At 34.4% G+C, this 22,363-nt stretch overlaps 1 protein-coding gene across 2 annotated transcripts in view; it reads right to left on the reverse strand.

Annotated features, from left to right (window-relative positions):
* Positions 1-22,363, reverse strand: part of LOC149412387 (uncharacterized) — a 109,144-nt gene that overhangs the window by 13,705 nt on the left and 73,076 nt on the right. For both annotated transcript variants that reach the window (XM_089645863.1, XM_089645862.1), the window contains exon 4: positions 114-372. In XM_089645863.1, coding sequence (XP_089501989.1) covers positions 114-372 — 259 coding nt within the window. The remainder of the gene's footprint in view (positions 1-113; positions 373-22,363) is intronic.

The following is a 22,363-nucleotide window of genomic DNA, read 5'->3' on the forward strand; positions in this document are numbered from 1 at the left end:
CACTCTGCCAGTTTCCTCAATGATAACCTTGTCGAGGACCTTTTCAAGGTCAAAGTAAGATAGAATTACAGTCATCTAGTCATCTGTTGGCATTGAATGGACAGTGGACTGACCTGTTCGAGCTGTCGAGGTCGTTGGGCTGCTGGTGGTGCTCGACGGTCTGCGGGATCATGTGTCCACTGCGGTAGGTATTATCCCTGGTGAGCAGCTGACTGAGCTGCGAGTGCTGCTGGCTGAGCTGGGACGGCTGTTGGGAAGCGAGCTGGCCCAACTGGGGCAGAAGGTGGGGCTGATGCAGGCCGCACACTCGTCCTGCGTCCTGCTCCTCTTTGATGGGCTGCGAGTTGCTGATCGGAGACCGGTAAGCGAGACCTGCGCAAATCACAATAGTCATCGTCATTACCAAAAATAGACCTACATCGTCACACTTCAGGTAGGTACTATATGAAGTGTTGTTCCTTAACTCACTTTCTAGTAGGCACGTAGGTATCGTTTAGGTGAGTAGGCAGGCAGTTACTGAGTTTAAAAATAAGTTAATAATTAGGTCATATGATATAAAGCATCGGGTTCCCATCCAGATGTCAAGTTAAGATGTTTGCTAGTAGTTAGATGTAGTGATAATTATGGGGTTAGGTATATCACAATAATGTCACGAAATATCCAAAAATGAGTTCAGTTCTACTTTCAAAAGGTCTAAGGAATGTTAAGTAAAATTTAATTTATACCTTGATTTAAAAAAAAATATTGGTTTATTTTATCAAAATTCAGAGTAGTTCTATTCTATAATACCGTCAAATATTCTTGCAGGGGAGCTATGTAGCCACCCGGTTGGGCAGCGTTGTGAGCAGGGGCGGATTTGCCCTTAGGCCTATGTAGGCCCGGGCCTAGGGCGGCCAGATATTAGGGGCGGCCAATCGTGACAAAAAAGTCACAGATGATAACAAGAAATTACTTCCTAAGTACCTAAATATTCTACGTACGAAATAGCGATATGCAAGAGCGTGTTCACACACAGCACACAGCGCGCCCCCACGCCCCGCAGCCGCCCTCGCCGCACCTATCATGCTCCGTCGCTCGCCCGCTCGCGTATTTCCAATCCCTACCGTGATTCAGTTGCGCTAGTGACTGAACCGCGTTAGGTATTGTTATGCATAATAGCGTGTTCACACACAGAGCTATAATATGCGTGGGATGGCGTATTTCAGCATATCGCTTGCCATACTTTCCAATTTGGAATGTACGGCGAGCGATATGCCGAAATACGCCATCCCACGCATATTATAGCTCTGTGTGAACACGCTCTTAATCACCTTACAAAAGCTATAATAAATAAATAAATCAGAGATTATAAAATAATACAATAATAAGATGTTATTTATGCCAATTATGAACTTTCCACTGATGATAGTGGATAATAAAGTGTGACATTATAAAGGTATTTTCTTTAAAAATAAAAATATATATTTTTTTTGTTAAAATCTATGAAAAAGGGGGGGGGGTGGAGGAACGTAGGAATAGGATTAAGAGGCAAAGGATTTTTATTTATTTTTAGCATTGTTCTAAAGTAGCCTACGGAGTTCGGATTTGTGACATCTATGGTCAAAATAGATAAAGCATTGCAATTTGCAATAGCTCCGTGTTATAAAAAAAATGGCCAAGAAAATGTTTTAAATAATTACAATAAATGTTTTACGAATGGTAGTAAAGTTTGGATACTCCTGGTCAATATGATGGGTACTGAGAAAGGGGCGGCTACATGGTCTGGGGCCTAGGGCGGCCAAGACTGCAAATCCGCCTCTGGTTGTGAGGCGGGTTGATTTCTATAAACTAGAACTGCTGTCAAAGTTTCAAAGTGAACTCTTTGTTTTCCTTTAATATTATCTTTTAAAATACCTCATAATCCAATTGCCACTTTGCAGCTATGTTTTAATAACTTTTAGCAAATATATCAGAACTAAACGTCATAATTCAAAACTTTCTTGTCCCATTTCATATCCACAAGAAGTGTGACGATGTTATTGATTTATTATTCTAACCATTCCATCCATATCAACAACCAATTGTAAACATCACCATTGGTTTGGATGTATTAAAACGTTAAAAGGAAGTGATTGAAGGGGCATAAGAACATGTATATGTTAAATATTTAATTTTCATTGGGGTATTTTTAATGTTATGCAAAACTTATTTGTGTCTCTTCTGAACAATTGGAGAATTTTGACTTATACCCCTTCACACGTCACAGAAATCAAAACAGACTGAGCCATAAGTTAGTTAAATAAATGCTTTGAAGCTATGCAGATTGCGTAGCCACATAATAAAGGTATATCAATAGTATGCATCGCCTAATTTAAATTATCATTTATCAGAATATTGTGTCGACTATCTTTATTCCAATATTTCATTAAGGCGACACAACACTCTAATAACGGGGGTTTGTTCGAGGCACATATTTTAATTGATTCCGATGAATTTATAACTATAATATCTTTTTTTAATACCGATACCCACGGATTCAAGCTATTTATATTTAATATTAATAAAAACAGTACCTTACCATTCAAATATATTACGTAAAGAAAGAAGGTTTTTCAATCTTAAAATTAGCGGTTAGCCACAGATTTTCTTTTTCTAGACGATAAATTATTAACTTCCCGAGGTATTTAGTTATAAACGTCTGATATTTTAGTAATAATTTTTTTTAAATACAAATATACCTCGCGGAAAGATAGATTATAATGATAGTATTGTGTCATCTTAAGACATGAAATTTCCATAATTTTTTATTCATAAAAACAAAGAATTGAAGAATCCTACCTACTAGGAGGATATCCAACCATGCCTTCCTCCTGGCCTGATTATTAACTTTGATTCTATGAACTTTAACTGTTGTGAGGCAAAAGGTAAATAATTAGAGCTGCGATAAATAGCCCAGCGAATCTTGTCAAAACCTCCTAGATCATGTTTTGGTCTTGATCCTATTATTCCCAATCGCACTCAGAAACTCGTGAGCCTAAACTTTGTCTAAATCGTATGCTCAAATGAACAAAAAGTATTAGAAGAACGTCAATCCGAGTAGTGGTGAGTACCTTTTACAAATTCATTCTGATATCGTGTCCTACCCAACACTAGATTCGGGTACAAGAAGGAATCAAATGATCTGTAATTATTTAAGTTTACTAATCGAAGGAGTATTTTACTCCGAAGGAGTATTTTATAATGTGAACAAAAAAAAAGTATTTTTTCTCAAAATAATTTTTTGATTGTTGAAATAATCACATATACCTAGATATCCTTAGTGGAAGTTAAATACGGCGTTTATGCCATATTTTAAAGTAATATGAAGACTTAAATGCATGATGAAAAGTGGTGAATAAAAGCGGAGTCAATAATCAAGATAATAGAAGGTTGTAACAAGCAAAGACGTTGGAAACTGAGTATCAAATAGAGCAACGCTGGGAACTTCGTCATGAAACTATTTTAATAATGAAGGTACAAATTAAGATCCTTTACCACGAATCCATGTGACGCGTGATCTAATCCCGACTTTCGCAAATATAAATATATAATTTGTATGTGTTATTCATAAGTCCATTCTTCTACGGTCCCTTTGTTAGCTCACAACACCCGCCAACACCCGGCAACACCCGGCAACACACAGCAACATCCGGCGGCACACCCGCGCCACTAGAACGTACATTTGTTTACAATCGATTATTGTTGCGCGACCGATAACTTTCAGCTTTAACAACTGTAAAATTGTAAAATTTCTATTTTTTGCGAAGTTTTTAATGCCATTTAATATCGAATGTTTACGATTTCCCGACTGATATCCACAACTCGCCACGGAAATGTTATTTGTTTTTCAATTTCCCGAGCAATACAGAAGGCGGTGTTGTACAAACAAGCGCATTGTGTTGTAGCTAACAATGGCGGCGGATATTGCGGACGACGCTGTCGGGCGCGGCGCGTGGTTCAAGCGAAGCCTGCGTACCCTGTACCCTGTCCGGTGCCACTCTCCGGCACAGAATAATAACAAGGGGCAAGCAGCCCATTACAGCTGCGCGCGTGCATTATTAGCTCAATATACAAACACAGATTACACACAGACACACAAGCGCATTCCAGCTATGGGAACATTAGCCTAATTATTAGCTCCTTATCAGGCCGTTACTTCTTCATTAAAGCTGAAAATATCCAATTTATGACCGATTACCATTTCATTTGTGTTTGTTGCCATAATATTCAAACTTAGGTGTAATGAAATAAGGCGTACGCTGTAATTTATACTATAAATATTCCAGGTGAATTTCGACGTATGACAACATCAATAGTGAAATTATATTTAAAAAAAATTACCTATAAGTAGGTTTGGAATTTACAAATACAGGGTGTCCGGAAACTCGTAGTACAAGCGGGAAACTGGTGAATCTACATCACATTTGGAGTCGATTTTGTAGTATATTTTTTTTTATTTGAGCTTTCGTTATCGAGTAAATCGAGTTTGAAGTTGATTTTTTTTTTTTAATCAAATTCTTATAAATTATTACTGAAGATCAAAGTACCCAACTAATTAAAACTATTTGAAAGTAAAACAAATGAAGAAACTCGGATTTGAAGCATTATTTTGAAATCACCCTTCATTTAACCCGGTGTAATCATAAAATATTTCTGCTCTGCAGGGTTAAAACATCTGTTATTCAACCCTAAACACCAGAAAAAACTTTAACCCTAAAATAGCCGAAAAATATTTTTTTTTTGTTTTTTTTTTTTTTTGAAAATGCTAAAATGCTAATCAAAAAACTTTATGTTTTTTTGGGTTCCCCATGTGGTGTAGATTCTCCAGTTTCCCGCTTGTACTACGAGTTTCCGGACACCGTGTATAACATGTGGATCAATAAATATTCTTCCTATTTACGGTGAATCTTGAACCTATGAAGGGAAAGGACATATGAATTATATGCGAGTGAGTAATATGACGAGCAGTGATAAATGAATATCACTAATATTACTAGTACGCACATCGATTTATAAATTTTACAAGAAAACGATGATATTTATCAATTTATTTACGGTACCAATACACATTTCATAAAATGTCTTTGTTAAAAAAAAAGTTTACAAAACGATTATGAATATGAACAAATTTACAATGACGCCACGGAAAACATAATTACAATTACGCCACTGAAAACAATTTACAATGACGCCACGGAAAACGAAATTACAATGACGCCACGGAAACCAATTTACAATGACGCCACAGAAAACAAAATCAAACTAATAGTTTTAGTATCAGTTTTGGGATCTGCCCAACCAGGTATAGTATATCTTAACAACGTACAGAGATTAGAACTAACTCTTATTAGGTATCACTTAAAAATGAAGAGTTTGCTACACATTGGTTATTAATTATTTTTACTCCTGAAAATATGTATTTCTTTTAAATCAAAGAAACTTGATCTCTGTAATAATAAGTAAGCCATAATAAGAACACTTACTGTAGTGCTCACTGCAAAGCCCTAAGGCAGTAAATTCATAACAATGCTAATCGGTTTTTTTTAATGATCTCTCAAAAAGATTGTTTATTTCAGTTTAACATAGATACGATTGTACCACCCCAGCCGGGAAGCACTCCTGTCCCGGTGAGACCGATACGCCAGGAGGCACTATTTTGTTAGGACTTGGAACACATTGAAAGGAGGTTGGAGTTTAATCGACCGGTGTATATGTCAAGCTAATAAGCCAATATTGGAATATAGGATGAACAGGAATAAAGGAATTGATTGGTCATTATTGTTTATTTTTTGTGACTTCCTTATTCTTGCCTCTACTTACATTTCCTTGCCTCTTTTTGGCTCTTTCTAGTTCCTCTTGTCTCTTCTTGTCTCTTTTTATCTATTCCAGCTTCTCTTGGCTCTTCTTGTCTCGTCTTGTTTCTTTTAGTTTCTCTTGGCTCTTCTTGTCTCGTTTTGTTTCTTCTAGTTTATCTTGGCTCCTTTAACCTCTTGTGGCTCACTTTAGCTCTTTTTACATATGTATGCATCTTCTCGTCCCTTCGTGGCTCGTCTTGTCTCTTTTTGAGTATTCTTACGTCTTGTCGGTTCTCTCTTCTCTTCTAGTCTCTTCTTGACTGTTCTTGCCTCGGCCTCTTCTAGCATCTTCTCCCCCATTATCGGATAGTCTTGTCTCTTCTTGAATCTTATTACTTCTTACCGCTCTTTTAGTCTATTTTTAGTTATAATTGCATCTTCTTGCCCCTTCTTGGGTCGTCTTGTCTCTTCTTGCATATTCTTTTCTTGGCAAGTCTTGTTTCCCTTTGGATCTTCTTGCCTTCTCTTGCCTCTTCTTACAACTTCTTGCCCCTTCTTGTCTGTTTATCTCAGTATAACAACAATGTAATTAAAAGGCCCTACCAAGCGCGCAAAGAATATTGGTCTCTCTACTTCCTAGGCATCGCAGTGGCTCATGCCAATTATGCCACTACACTGCCCGGTTCGTTATTACATGTGTCGTCTATGAAAAAGATGAAGAGGTTCCAACGGAGCGATCAGTGGATCGATATTTATAATATTTCTATCAGGGTGAGTTGCATCTCTGTCAGGGCCAGGCGCCATTTGGCTCAGGGCCGGCCCTGCTCATTATTGTCATTATCTTATTATATCTATAAGGTAGGTAGGAATATTTCTGTTAGCATTCTAGATCGGGAGATATAATGCTATTTATAGTAAGGCGAGAAGTTAGATAATGGGGAGTGAGATTCTCACTATAGCACGTAATTCTATCTACCTACAATTGAAGTTGTTGAGTTGATTGAACTGAATAAATCTTATATGCTGATCACGTAAGTAGTTGAGTTAATGGTTTTAGTAGAAAAGGGAACATGATGTCGTATTATTATATCTATAACGTGGGTAGGGATATTTCTGCCAGCATTAAAGGAAGGTGTGAACATGGGTATGTTGTTGTTTTTTTTAATGTTCAACTGCACAAGAGTCCCAACTGCTCCCAACTTCTGGAGCCAGTGAGACTATGGCATCCACAATTAGTGTATGTTGTGAGGCTGAAGTAGTGGTGAGGGAGAGAAGGTAGGGAAGAGGAAGGTGGGGAAATATAATATTTAAGTGTAACTGTTATAAACTTTTTACGGTTAAAAATTTGAGAACGAAGACAATTAAATTATAACTAACCTGTAATTTTATTGAAACAAGAAAACCAATATCACAGTAAAGGTGATAACGAAAGCGAACAAATACCAAATCGACCTTGTTATGAACGACAGGGCCTATGTCATCGCCTCTTTTATAAAAACTTTAATCTAGAGCTATATTTGGAACTATGCCTTATTTAAGGAAAGTGAAGAAAAAAGCAAATTTTCGTCCTGTAATTTTGACAGAAAGCTTTCGTTTTCATTTTTATATTTTGGTCAATACCACTTGTTTGGTTGATTTTCTTCCGTTACAGAACTTTTAAGAAACTAATAGATGTTAAAAAAAACTCTTCGATTTATTACTTATTCTAACGATAACATTATTATCTTAATGACTGTACGGTTTAGGATTGTTATAAAGGAAGTGGCACATTCTGTTATTTTCAAAAAAACCTTTGATGTTTTCAAACAACATCATCGTTGAGAAAATGAAAAAAAAATTCAAAACTTAGTTTAAAAAACTTTTACACATTTTCCGACAAACGTTCCGAACAGTTTCTTTCCAATTTCCAGGAAGATATTTGTCGGACTTTTTTTTCCAACTTCGAAAATTTAAACTTCACATGATAGAGAAATCATAAATGTCTTTGAAAAATTTCCCCACCTATTTTCCGAGTAATTTACCTAAAATATTTATTTTTTCAAAATATGAATCATCTAAAAATAAATTTAAAAAAGGCTGAAAAACTCCATACTTCATCAACACAAAGACAATTTACGCACCTCTCCCAAAAACTTTTTACTGATATCCTAGAAACTGAAACCCAACTCCATGCTTTCAAAACACAATAACTCTATGGATCCTTGCATCTGCAATGCATTTCAATCACAAAACACTAGACATTAACCTCAAAATCTCCCTTCACATATCTCTCACATTTCTCGATTGTCTTAAATCCTATTATATTTGTTTAATTTTTTTACAAGTTTTCCGACTTTATGTCCGCGATAAATCTTCCCCGCGGGAAAAACTAAACCCTCCCACACACTTTTCCACAAATGATCATCTAGTCAATCCACATTATGCAAGTGCATTATATAAGTATAATAAATACAAAAACAACACGTCAACTCACCAGAGATCAAATGGGAAAATAATTCACCGACTCCAGATATTTTCATATCAGAGGGTTCGGCTCGGTAGAACTTCTAATTGGACCTATAAATCCTACTGATCCCTCAATATAAATATTTAAAAATTCTTTCATAATCCTACATGTATTTAAAATGACTGATTTTTGCATTTTTATGTATAAATTCTTTGACAGATCTAATAATTATTGTAATTAATTTGAATTATTATTTGTCACATAAAATATGAACTAAATCGGAATTGTATAGTTTACTAACAATTATTATGCATTTTATGAATGTCTTCAATCTGGAAACTTCACCCGCCAAAACACAGGCTCATTCCTACTTAGGGAGGCATGGCGATTGAAATAATATTTAAAAATGTATCCAATGTTAATTTTCATTGTAATAAAAGAATTGTAAGCTTCTAATGAAAAAAAAAATTATCCGGGCCTTTTCCGGGGAGCAATGGCAGAGGTATTTCTGATTTTTCGTTTGAGACAGAAAAATCAGAAAGACCTTTGACGTTTGAACAATATTTCTCACATATCTTTTGCTTCTGCTGCCTAGCCAACGTTTTCCGTTAAAGGGCGCTAATATTGTCTTAAATGATGCAAAAATATGTTTAGCGTTTATATTTTTAACGCCCTTTAACGGTAAACGTTGGCTAGGCGGCAGAAGCAAAAGAAAACAATTCCGTTTGAAAAGCGCATGTACTTCGGGTCTGCAAATGCAAATGCAGAGCTGACAGCAGACGAGGTCACAAGTACCGAAGATTGGTTACGTGTTATATACACAAACGTGTTGATTGATGGCTCTGCTGACCGTTGGGGATATTCAGAAAGCCGATCTACCTGGTACCGCAAGCACCAACTAAATAAATATCAATACAGTCTTCATGTTGATGAGAGCTATTTGTAATATCATATTACAGTTTTGCTTGCGACGTTTATAAGAAAGAGCAGAAGTTTGTAAGTAAAAGTACTTTACGATCAGTTGAAAGAAGGAATTTAACTATTTCTACCAAAAAACAAGTTGTTTGTAGAAATTACCGATTGACTGATTTATTATATTATGTATTTCTATTTGGTATAAATATGAATTTAAAATAAATAAAAAAATTAATGATATTTGAAAAAACCATATTTTACCAATCCTAGCAATTCCCCCTTACAATATAGTCATTAGAAATAATTATTAAGAACAATTAAAAACTATGAATCATTACAAATCGTAAAACTGTTGTATACGTACATATCTCTAGTTAGATGCCTAATGAAAGTAACTCCATAATTTGGTCGTCAGTCTACAAAATTCATATTTATAATGTTCAAAGAAAATTTCACCGCTTCATAAAATTTTAACTTAATGTCCCTTTACAGCACGCAAATTGTTGTTAATTAATATTTTATAAACTACAACTTTAGAAAACAGACGAAATAAAAAACCTAACATGTTAATTATTTTTTTTATCCTTTAAATTCGATTGTTGTGAACTTCTATTAAATAAATCTATCTACTTGTGCCTGGATATCTATTTACTCAAACTGCCTGAATAATGAATAATATTGAATAAATAATGTACTAGTAGTTCTGAGAACAGTAACTAGGTACTTCAATTAAGCTCGTCACAAGCAAAAAAATTCGCCTACTGTGGTGGCTGTAGGAGATTTTCAAATATTGTCAGGTTATTCGTAACACGTGAATGTTAGTCTTTCTTTAAAAAAAAAAAGAAAAAAGAGTTGATCACTCATGTGCTCTGGTGGAATCAAATGGTAATTAGAAAACACGGCTACCGGGCAGACGAAATTAAAAGTAGTCGAGTAAATACAGAACTTCGCTAGGCTCAGTCAATAAAAATTCGCTAGGCTCAGTCTTGAAGTACAGCAATTGGCAAAGAAACAAAGAAATAATAATCACATAAGTCAATTTTTATTGAAAACTAGCTGTACCCCGCCACGCATTGCTTTGGCATATGGAAAAACAATAGCAGGGTGTTGCTTTTATGTCCAACAGGTGATGTTTAAAAAAAAGAAATAAATGTTTGTCCATAAATTGCGCTCTTTAAAAAAATACATTATATAGTAGAGATCATGAATAACAATCACCCCGTAGATAGTATAGTATAGATTTAAAATTTAGGGGTTTTGTTATTCACCAACGCGAGTTGGCGTCAACTGTACGGGAAATCAAAATCTTTCATGTCAATTTCTTGCAGTGCACAAAAAAATGAAGCATGCGTATACTATACAGCCTGATTTTCCTGTGAATCTAAGTTTGTTCAATCAGATGACGCGTTTTTGTAGTGTTGGGCTATTGATATTCGAATAAAAATGTGATCTATTTCGGAATGTATGTTTTTGTTACTGTTGTTGTGTAGTATAGTTGGTAATGACTTTTTAATCATTTTCAAACGTCACTTAATAAACTAAAACGTGATTTCAGTTTTAGTGTTGACAGCCCGGGCTTTTATTTTATTTTTGATTATTTTATTATATTTTGTTCTTTACACCCCTCATTAGACAAAGTGTGTTCTGAGGCGGGTAAACAACAAATCATATTTGTAATATTAATGAAATATTTAAAAAATGTTATAAATATAGTTTGTAACTGATAATGAAAATTAAAAATAGGCAGTACACTGTATATTTTATTATATTGTATCATACTGGAAAAAACTATTTTAGTCGCGAAGATGTTTAAACATGCAAAAAAATAGATGATTTTGTTCTTAATTTGGGCTATTTAAATAATTTATACAATTGTATTTCATAACCTTATAACTTAACTCATATCATACAATTAAGATAGCCGTCGATCTTTCAAACCACGTAAATTTTAAACTTTGATTGATAAAAAATAGAAATTCAAAGTGTATTTTACCATCTCCCCCGAAATAAACAGTTGTTTTTTGTGATAATTATGTAAACACCACGTGTTTTTTTTTTAATTTCTTGCTCGAAAACTTACTGATATAAAATATTGCCAACGCGGGTTGTTAATTGGTCAGTATATTTTTTATTATGATATGCAATAAGCAACATTGAGTAAGCAGTTTCAATATTATATCGTCACCAGTAACCATAGCGAATTCGAAGATGCTAACAAAAGTTATAATTAAATGTGCTTGAGTAAAATACAAAACAATTTATTTCATTTCTCACAATCCTCACACATACGAGTAAAAAGTAAAGCCGTCTACTTTGCAAGCCCATTTGAATTATTATGGAATGGTTTTTAATATGATTTTCACTATCATTTAGAGATTTTTTTCGAGATGAGGTTTATATATATAAAATAAACATATTTTATGTACTTAAAGTAGAGAAAAGTCGATGTTCATAATATAATTAAAATACTAAAAACTTTATTCCAACTCATTGCCAACCCCGTGCAATTCCGGGTAAACGTCGGCTAGTGAATAACAATACGTAAAAACTGTACTCTAACACCTTCATAATAATATGTAAAAAGTTTACTTCAACTCATTCCAACCCCGAGCAATTCCGGGTAAACTTCAGCTAGATAATAATAATTTGTACAAAGTTTACTCAAACTCTTCACAAACCCGGGCAATTCGACACGGCGCGGTAAACGTCGACTTGTGAATAATAATATGTAAAAACTGTACACTAACACATTCATAATAATATGTAAAACGTTTACTCCAACTCATTCCAACCCCGAGCAATTCCGGGTAAACGTCAGCTAGATAATAATAATATGTACAAAGTTTACTCCAACTCATTCACAACACCGAGCAATTCCGGGTAAACGTCGGCTGGTGAATAATAACATGTAAAAATTAATCAGAAACCATTTCGTTATATTATTATTATTTGCGTAACTAGTAAAGTTTAAGGTTACAACACTGATTTAAAAAATATATTTTGACTTATTTGAATGCATTTTAATATATTATAATGATATGTTTATTCAGGCCTACGTCCAGGAGTTGTTCAATGCAATGTGATCCATAATGGCATAGCCTACAATCAAATGTATTACAAACTTATACCTTAAATAAACAAAAAAATAATAAAAGTGTGGGTAGTAAAAAAGTTTTACAATAAGTACATGGGTACCTATATTTAGTTGAAGTTTAATTAATGTAGAACCTTGTCATTCTTAAATGTTTAATGGACAAGGTTCATTCCTATATGTTTAATGGACCAGGTTCATTAGATGGATTGTTATTCATTATTCTTGTTCTGTCGTACTTGAGTTAAATATATACTAAAATATTTATTATAAAATAATATGTAATAGCATTTGTTTTTCAAAATATTTTGTTATAAAAAATACGTTTTTCTTTAAAAGAATATCAATTTTGTTGTAATTTCAAAGAAACTTATTATTTGACAAACATGGTGAAATCAGATAAAGAGGAGACTATCTTGTAACATAACACGTAAACATTCAATGTTGACAAGATAAAATCATTTTAGAAAAGAGAAAGGTTTTAGATGAGTAAATAAATAAAAATATGGTGAATTTTTGGACAGTTCAGCATTAACTCAAAATCACGATTTTCGCGCATGTGTTTTTTTTTATAAATAAAATGAGCGATGTAGATAATAGCGTATAACTTATCTAGGATTCATCAAGTAGCGGTTTGTAAAACTCGAAGTATTTTAACCCTGGTCATAAAAAAATAAATCCTGATTATAGAAAATATATTGCACGTGACCTCGTCGATTAAACTCGTAATTATTGTTCCGGTTACAAATTAAAACAATTCTTTTATGCTTGGAAACCGTTGAAAAGCATTTATGCGTTCGGTTTCACATGAACGCGTCGCCGCTATTGTAATACCAAGCGTCAAATTAAATCTGAGATATGATTTTTAACATTCCGCGTAACGACTTCAGTACACATTGCTTTATTTATCGATCTCGGAATGAGGGCAGTGTGCTCGTGCTCAGTGAGAGTGCGAGTGCAAGGTGCTACCGCTACTCGCTACTACAGGTGCCTGTGCCCGTGCTAAGCCGGTACGTGGAGGAGAGGCAGGGCCGGCCCTGTGCCCTTGCAAAGGAGCCAAGGCTCTGATAATACCTGACACCTAACGCAGCATCCTTGAAGTTTTTACTAGCGCCAGGCGACGTTTGACTCATGGCCGGCCTGATGTCTATGTGCATGCTATTGTGCAAGATGCTGAGTCAAGCCTCCGTGCCAATAACGTGCTAACATACCTACCATTCTACTTCATTCGGACAAAATATTGTGTACCTACCTATGTTCATTCATTCCAGTACAATTTACATACATCAGTTAAAAATTCAATGGTCAGTATTATATTGACTGTATATATTTCCTTTGTTGTATATTTGAATGAACAATGCACGCAAAGAATAGTACGGTGATTCATATAATAAAATACAGGTTATTTATGTTTAGGAGCCGACAATGAGCACAATAAATTTCGCAGACGCAAATCCTTCGTGTAGATATTATAATTTTTTTTTACATATTTCTACAATTTAAGATTGTACATGAAATATGAATTATTTCACAAAATCTTAGTTTTCTATGAAGTCCGTCTAGTAGTTCCGTTTTATAGTATTTTAATAATTTAGATAAAAAGAAAAACCTATCAAAAAACCTATCGGAACCAATCAAACGGGCCTCCTATTATTGCACAGAGTTAAGGGTTTTTTTCAGGTATTTAGAGGCTCCGGACAAGAGATGGCTGCCAAATTCGACAGTAGGGCGCACTTGCGATTTGTACAGGGTCAGCAGTTGTGTACTATTAAAGTATCTGCGGGCCCTGTACAGTACATCAAGCTCCTGAGAGGCTAACTTAACACTTTATCGACAATATGCCAACACCTCAGCACTGGTTCTCATAGTGGTTGCTCACGAAACACTATTACAGTTTACACACCGTCTACCTATTTACATATACTTACTGATTATTATGATTTTCTGTATTACTGAAATTTATCACTTATTTAAACTGTTACACAATTCACATAACTAAATATTAAAAAATGTGAATTTAATCCTCAGCACTGGAGATCCCAGTGTGGATTCCATTATCTTTATTTATTACAAAAAAGGTAAAACATGTATTGCTATTATTATCATCTGTAAAAGTATGTTTATTTATTTATGTAAGAGAACATTCTTTAAATGTGTAAATAAAATTGTGCAAAGAGCTAGAAGAACCTAAAGCGGTTAACGCATTTCAAAACATGAACTATCATATTTTGGAACTAACCCAGCAATACAACTCTGTGGTCTCAAGAAAACTGCGCTATAGAAATGATTCAATCATTAACTATTTAACTCCAATGCGAAAATTTCTCAGGATAACCAATGTTTGAAACATTTTTATCCAAGTTAAATGAAAACGGGTTTGAATGGTTTGTTTATTTTAAGAATTTTTGACGAGAAACATCTTTTGGCGTGACTAGGGGGAAAACCGACGCTTGCTTGCGTAACAACAATTCATTCGCCCAGCCTCCCAATTAATTACAAATAATTTGAAGAGATTCTTATTAAATTAGCAATACTCATTTTCTTCTATGCAACATGTAAATTCCAAGTACATGCCTAAATTGCCCTAAATCATTAGCCGTAGATTTTTTTTCACATTTTAAAATTATTCAGTAACATTACAGGTATGTAACTGTTATTGTAAGGCCACGGCTTATATTACTAAGGGATTGTTGCTAATTGGGGATGAAGTAACCCCCTTCAACACAATTGACCCTCAGTTTGGCCCATGAGAAAATAGAAATTGAATCCCTTAGGGTGGAGAGAAAAGGTAGCAAAATTTCATACCTACTTCTGCATAATTAGCTGCGTTAGTAATAATGCTACGGAAAATTGGCTTTTAATTTTGTTCAGTCTTTTTTGCTTATCTTCTAAAGATGGTTTGGAAGGGAGATATGTAAATACGAATTTTATGATGAAAGGGAGCGCGCTAATATTAAAATACGGTAATAATTAAGCGAAAATGGTGAAAATATTTAATAAAATATTACTCGTTTGAAATAGAGCAAAAATCTCTCGACAAACGATTAAGTTACATTTAAAGATACACTGTGATTTTTTTCATACCATATTAAGCAACAGAACCAAAGGTTTGTCGCCTGAAATATCAATACAAATTGAAAATATCTTCCGAGTAAAAATAAATGCCGCCAACGGGAATATATTTTTACTCGGGCGATATTTTCAATTTGTATTGATATTTCAGGCGACTAATTATTGCTTATAATTATTTGTTATCCTTTATGCTATGCATAAAACTTTGTCCTATAAACATTAGTTTATCATTAAAAAAAATAAGAAAAAAAAGTGTTTTTAATAATTTTCGGAGCTAATTTCTGTTAAAAATAACATATATTTTTTTAGGAACTTAAAAACTTAGTTTTAAGGAGAAATATGTTATAATCATTAGAAATTTGGAAGGCGGGGGCTTAATACAGAAACGAATTTATATATATATATATCTTGTATAAGGCTGTCATTTCACCGTCTAAAAACAAAAAAAAAACTGTAGGGGTTAAACCACAGGGCTGGTGTAATTTATCATATATAGATAGTAATAATATTTTTAGTCGGGAAAATAAGTAGTTATGTGTAAAATGTTATTAATGGGGTATATTTACTGTTACGATGATAACATTTTTATTTTTTTTTTATTTTGACAAATAAATTTTCTATGAAATTTTAAAATGTTCCATTTTCGATTTGCCGTCAAACAAACATGTTCGTTTTTATTCGTGAATTCGGCAGCGTTGACGTCAGGCCTGGCAATTCGGTGACAGCCGTCTTACTAGCCAATGGCGTTTTCTGTGTCATAATGACGTTGTAGCCAATTGGAACCGTTTCGGATCGTGCCGTTTTACATTACACATTTTTAATACAATAATCAGAGTCAGAAAAATAACCTTTAAATCTTCCACACTTTTTTAATGGTATTCATAATTTGTAAAAATACTCCGTTTAGCATCACATGAAATAATATAACTTCAATACACGGCAGACCAGTAGTATGATGCCTTATAACTTACTTAGCTATACCTACCTGGTAAATTGTACCTATTTATTCAGATTCCAAACTATGCCGAAGGGGAGAGAGAGCGAAAGGGAGTATTAGCTTACTTGCCCAGGGCCTGATATTCGATTCCTCGCCGAGTCGCGACGCATGCACAGCACACCCAGTAAGTACCTACCGGTTCAAATTATCTGCATAATTATTATTAATCTCCTAATATTTCATCACATTATGCGAGGCGACTAAAATAACTGGTAATTATCCGGGGAAGATTTATGAAACTTATGGCACGAATGTAGTTCGGCTGCTTGGGGGCTGCAGTACGCAGGAAGAAAATTGTCACTATGATAGACAAGAAGTTTCATGGTCGATATTTAAATGAGACATGCGTTCGTTGCTAAATTCATTTAGGGCATCTCTTACTTGGCGGGATAATCGGTTATAATGCATTTTTGATATGTCAAGTTGAGAGAGCGAGGTGGGTTGGCTGGTTGACGTGCTTATGATGTTAGGTTCTGGAATGGTATTTTCTCCTGGATGCTTAGGTGGTGGCTGAAGTCCTGATATATCTTGATTACGCCGGTAATCACGACGATAATCGTTACGTTGTTTGCTTATAGGACAACTTTGATAATTGTAGTTCCTGTTTCTGTTATTTACTTGATTATGCTGGGGTCTGGCTGGACAACCCTTATAGTATACGGTGTGAGGGCCTTTGCAGAGGGCACACTTGGATGGGGTGTCTCTCGGTTTTCCCGTCATTTGCATACAGACAGTTCTTATAAGAGACGTACATTGCATAATATCTGAGATTTTAGAGGTTAATATTTTTTTATCAAAGCTTAATGCTCCACAACTTTTCCTAAAATAAGTTAAAATTCAATCAAACGGAGCCTGCCTCAATGAATACAATAATTCTACCTTCGTCAATAGTTATGGAACACCGTTATCAATATTAATAATGAGTTTGTTTTGTAAACAAAAGCTGTAAGTTATAAATATTTATTCATTCGACAAAGGAAAATACTGATCTGTTCTGCTAGAAGTGGTTTTATCCTTCGACGCTAATAACCATAATTTGTTACAAGCGTTAAAGTGGCCTCACCCCTCGCATTTCAAAGATACAACCCGTTTGGTGTCACGTAAACTCACCTTTAAATTAAGGAAAAAAAACAATAATTTAAAGTTTGAAAACAGAATCTATTAGTTGAACGCGTATTATATTTTTTCTAAGTTGTTAGAAAATTATTTATTATAATAACAATATTTGGCCAATTTAAATAGCGCCGTTTTCGTGAAAAATCACCTCAAAAATCACCACCAATTAATTTCTTATTCCTGGGTGATATGATTTTGTTAATTTATTTTGAAAGCATGTAAAATGAGGGGTAGTTAAATGTGCCAATATGCAGAGCGGCACGCTTTTTCATATGAGTTTTATAAATCGCGCATTATTATTTATTGTTTAAGTAATTTTAGATTCCCAAAGACAATAAAATTCCAATCAATTTTATCAAGTTCGATTTACAATTGCACAAGTCCTGATTCGCGCTCAAAGGCAAGCTCAAGGCGTGGATTGGTAAAAGGGAAGCAAAGAATGATGTGGTTTTATAGGGGGGTTAAATTGTGGGCGGTAGAGAATGTATTACTGAAACGGAAACAATGTATGAAATTAAAAGGACCACTAATATAAATTAATTTATTTTTAAACTCGTCGAAAATAATCTGCAAGTCGTACGCTTTATTAAGTTCCCCCTATGCTAAAAGTTTGTGAGTTGCGTTGCCTGCACTGTTAACAATATCGCGAAAATGTGAGAAATTTGCGACAGTAGAGTTTAGCGGGCGGCATGACACGTGGTGCATATGACGGTGCGGGTAGCAGTGACGGCGACGGCGACGGCGACGGTGACGGTGACGACCTTCGGCTCCATTATAGATTGCTTTACTGCGCATGTCCGGACAGGGCCCCCTCCCCGAGGGCGGACTCCGGAGGGCGGACTTGGTAGGCGGGAAGCAGTTTGGGCGGGCCAATGGCAGACCTGGCATCGGCGAAGCGATTTGCCAAATTAACCAATGAGCTCCCTTTCAAAATGCAAGATAGATACTTTCAATATCGCCCCAATGAACCTAGTGACCACCATTCGGCATCGAAATTTTGCTTTAATTGAATATCGCAAATAGACACCAAAAGTAGGTTTGTTCCATAAATTCCCCTGCCTTTCATTTCAGCTTTTCGGCAAACTCACTTTTTATAACCGAATATGAGGAAGCTGGCTCTGGTATTGAATTTTTTTTTATACATCTTTGTACAGTTTCTTGTTATCGCTCTTTGACTATTACATTGTCTACCTTAGAGGTGATTCCATGACAAACCAAAACGGTGACAAATAGCAACACTTTTGAAAAGTAATATAAACTCATCGTGCTATATATTCCTATTTAAAATATCATATCTACCTCAAAGGGTAATTGGACAAACCAGACAGTGACAAATCAGAACCCTTTCGAACCCTTTGTTTTGTGATGAAAACAAAATCTACAAAAACAACCCAACCAAGTCAACCTAGAATTTTTTTCAACACTTATCATGAATTTCTGTCCGGTTTTCTGTTGAAGTATATATGATATTTGTTTTGAATAGCGAATATAAATAACTATATCTTCTTCTACCTACACATCAGATGCACAACTTTCATTGGCTCCGCGCGCAAGATTCGTGTGAATACCGTACAAGAATCTTAACTGCCCCAACTGCCTGAAGTCAGTGAGACTACGGCATCCCAATATATAAATACCTATATCGGACAAAAACAAAACCTACGTAAGTGGTTTTGTCAACGTGACGCGTATTACTATACTAACTATACTTTTTTTTTTTTTAAGTGAATTAGTTGTCAACGTCAATCGATAATGCTTTTCAAAGCATTATAATAATTTACTCCACGCATAAAAAAAACGGCCAAATAAAACAAGGATGATTGGTAAACTCACTAAAATTGTCGGTACTATGACAAATTGTAATGCATTATCGCGACCTTAGTTTCGAAAAGCTGTCTTTAAGTAAGTTCGAATTCAGTGATTAATATATGATTTTGTTTCATTCGCTTTTTAAAAATATAGGGCCGTTATATCATATGCTCTTTTATTGCTCATTAAGAGAGATATTTATCTTGTTTTATGCTAGAAATCCTAACAAGATAAGCCGAGATAAACCATTACTGAAAATGACTAATACATACATATACAGCCATAATGTCTAATGTGAGTAATGCATGCACACTGGACAGGGACGGTTATAAGGCACGAAGTAATTTATTATACTGTAACGATATTGTTATGGTATTGCTATGATTAACATAATAACAAAAATTAATAAATTAACCAGATAATGAATAAGAGCTTCTTGTTGTCGCATAAAACCAAGTTTCACGGGCAATTTAATATTAAGTAGGTACTAATAGAATCTAAGGGATATTAGATGTGCAAATTACTTAACCGAGAAACCAATTACGGATTTCCTCAATATACCTACTAATACATCATCAAACTTACTAAAAAAATTACTTGATTTTGTTATAAATTGTGTAAAGACTTTAAAGGTTAGATTCGAGTTAGTACTAATAATAAAAAAATCGTTAACTCCATTTTTTTAAATCCGGCAACAGTGCATTTTGCATCTAGCAACGTCTCCACGCTTGCTAGTTATGAGATTTCTTCTTGTAATATCTTCAAAAATCGTGTTTATGTCCATAAAGTTTTCAATTTACTAATATAATGTATAAATATAATTTAATAAATTTACGACGTATTTTGTGTTATTTTTCGTCAGTTTTAATCATACTAGAATTTAAATGTCTAGTTCACATGTATCGAATAAATAAACGCTTTAAGATATGATTTTGCGACCTTCGTGGTCGAGGTGTAAGGCTCTCGACTAGCAAGCCGAAGGTCGCGGGTTTAAATACCGGCGTGCACAAATAATTTATTTTTCTTAAATTGTTTTTTTTCACAATTTATTCATTCAAAATAATATATAGTGTACTTTCGGCCAGAGTAAAAATATACTCTCAGTATCGCCCTCGCTAAGACAACCATTCAGACTTGAAACGTTGCCTTAAATGGTTTGGTCGTGTTTGCTGACTAAATATGAATAGCCAGGTCCTCCCCGCCTTCCTCTTTCCCATCGCCTATACCTCCCTACTACCTTCAGCCTCACAACATACCCCGATTGAGGATGCTATAGTCTCACTGGCTCCGAACAGTCGGGAGCAGTTGTTGTGCGGTATTAACGTAGAAAGTTCAATGTTTTCAAAATTTCAGATTTTTGTTGTTGTTTTCTGCGATTTAAAAGCAATTTAAAAAAAATATTTTATGAACATAGTAAAAAATTAAATAATATGCTTCTTCCAAATTACTTAAATAAAGGACTGTGTTAATTTCAATTTTGAATTCTGTGAAATTTTTGGACATTTTGGTTAAAAATGTTTACCGTAAACAATTTTTTTCATTTTTTTTTGTGTTTCAAATAAAAAAATATCAATTTTTAAAAAACAAAGTATGTTTCAAAAACAAAAATCTATCAGATAATTTTATCTTGTTTCTAAAATATTATTTGTTATTACGATATCTTCAAAATGATGAAATGTATAGAACATTCAAAATACATGGACAAATTCAGAAATTCGATGAGACGTTATTATTATTTCAAGTTTATACAACAGATAAACAATGCTCTATGACTGGATACGCTATATGTCTTTCTATGAACTATTTTATGTCAGTTTCTATTTATTATTTTCAATTAGTAAGTTTTTCACGTACCAGGTCGTTTATGTGTATATGTATTTAACAATAAAATAGTAAAAGCATCTGATATTATATTCAAGTTCAAAAGATGGATACTCCATAAATATATCATTGCATTTTATATAGTTTGCTAAATCATTTTATAACTCCTATTCGTAATGCAGTGTAAGAAATCGGAGTCTCCAATAAATGGGGGTATATATTGCTGTTTGGGGGTTAAGGAGTGGGTGAATTTGGGAGATATTACTTCTTCTAAAATAAAAGTATAGGGTATCTATATGATGTTTTTTCAAAATTCAGACGGTAGGGTAAGGCTAGCTTTAGACTTGTAAGTTTTTTCGTAAATTTACGACTTCTAGCCAATGGACATATTGCATTTTGAAAATCCAATATGCCCATTGGCTAGAAGTCGTAAATTTACGAAAAAACTTACAAGTCTAAAGCTAGCCTATCCGTTAAATAAATTGAAAAGTTAAAAAGTTTGGTGATCGCGCTTTCGGAGTATCTGGGCCGAAGGCTTAAAATATACTCCCTCCGGAACTAGGATCCATAACAAGTCCAACAGAATTCAGGTCTAAACTAAACACTTACCTTTTTAAGCTGTCATACCATTAAATTAAATATACAATTCTTAAGAGAATGTCCAATTATATTTAATTTTCCAATTATGTACTAAATCCTGTATCTAAATTTCGCTAATAAACAATTAGATAATGTTAATTAAGTTTTAATCTCAAGTGACCTACCAGGTAAGTATTGTACTGTATATTTTCTCCATAAATAGTTAAGTAATAACATAGATCACTGTAGAAATGTATTATAAGTTTGTACAGCGCCCTTGGGGTGATTTAGCGCAAAAACGGCGATATACAAGTCATCCAATTATTATTTTTATTATTATATACTTTTATTACGTTATTTTACTCTACAAACCATCAGACCTTTTGAGTTGAATCCCAACATACAATTTGGGAAGCGGGTTTAGGTACCGCCGCCCCGGGAAATATTTATTGGATAACCAACACCTCTGCCGTAGGTCACACTAAGTGGTTCCCTGCTTTTGGTGATTTAGCAGGGGTGCCCGGGCAGATGGAGAGAGGCTGGTTTGTGGAGACCCTTCGACCTCTCCAAGTGGATTTTTGAGCTGGTATATTCATTCGTCCGTCACTGTTGGACACACTGATTCCGAGATTCCTACACACCCCTCATATATTTTCCTTCCCAGAACTTCCTCTCCTTTCTTTCTTTAAAAAGATCCTCCACAC

Source organism: Hesperophylax consimilis, chromosome 23, assembly GCF_061612785.1.
Source record: "Hesperophylax consimilis isolate HC1 chromosome 23, BYU_Hcon_1.0, whole genome shotgun sequence".
NCBI lineage: Eukaryota > Metazoa > Arthropoda > Insecta > Trichoptera > Limnephilidae > Hesperophylax > Hesperophylax consimilis.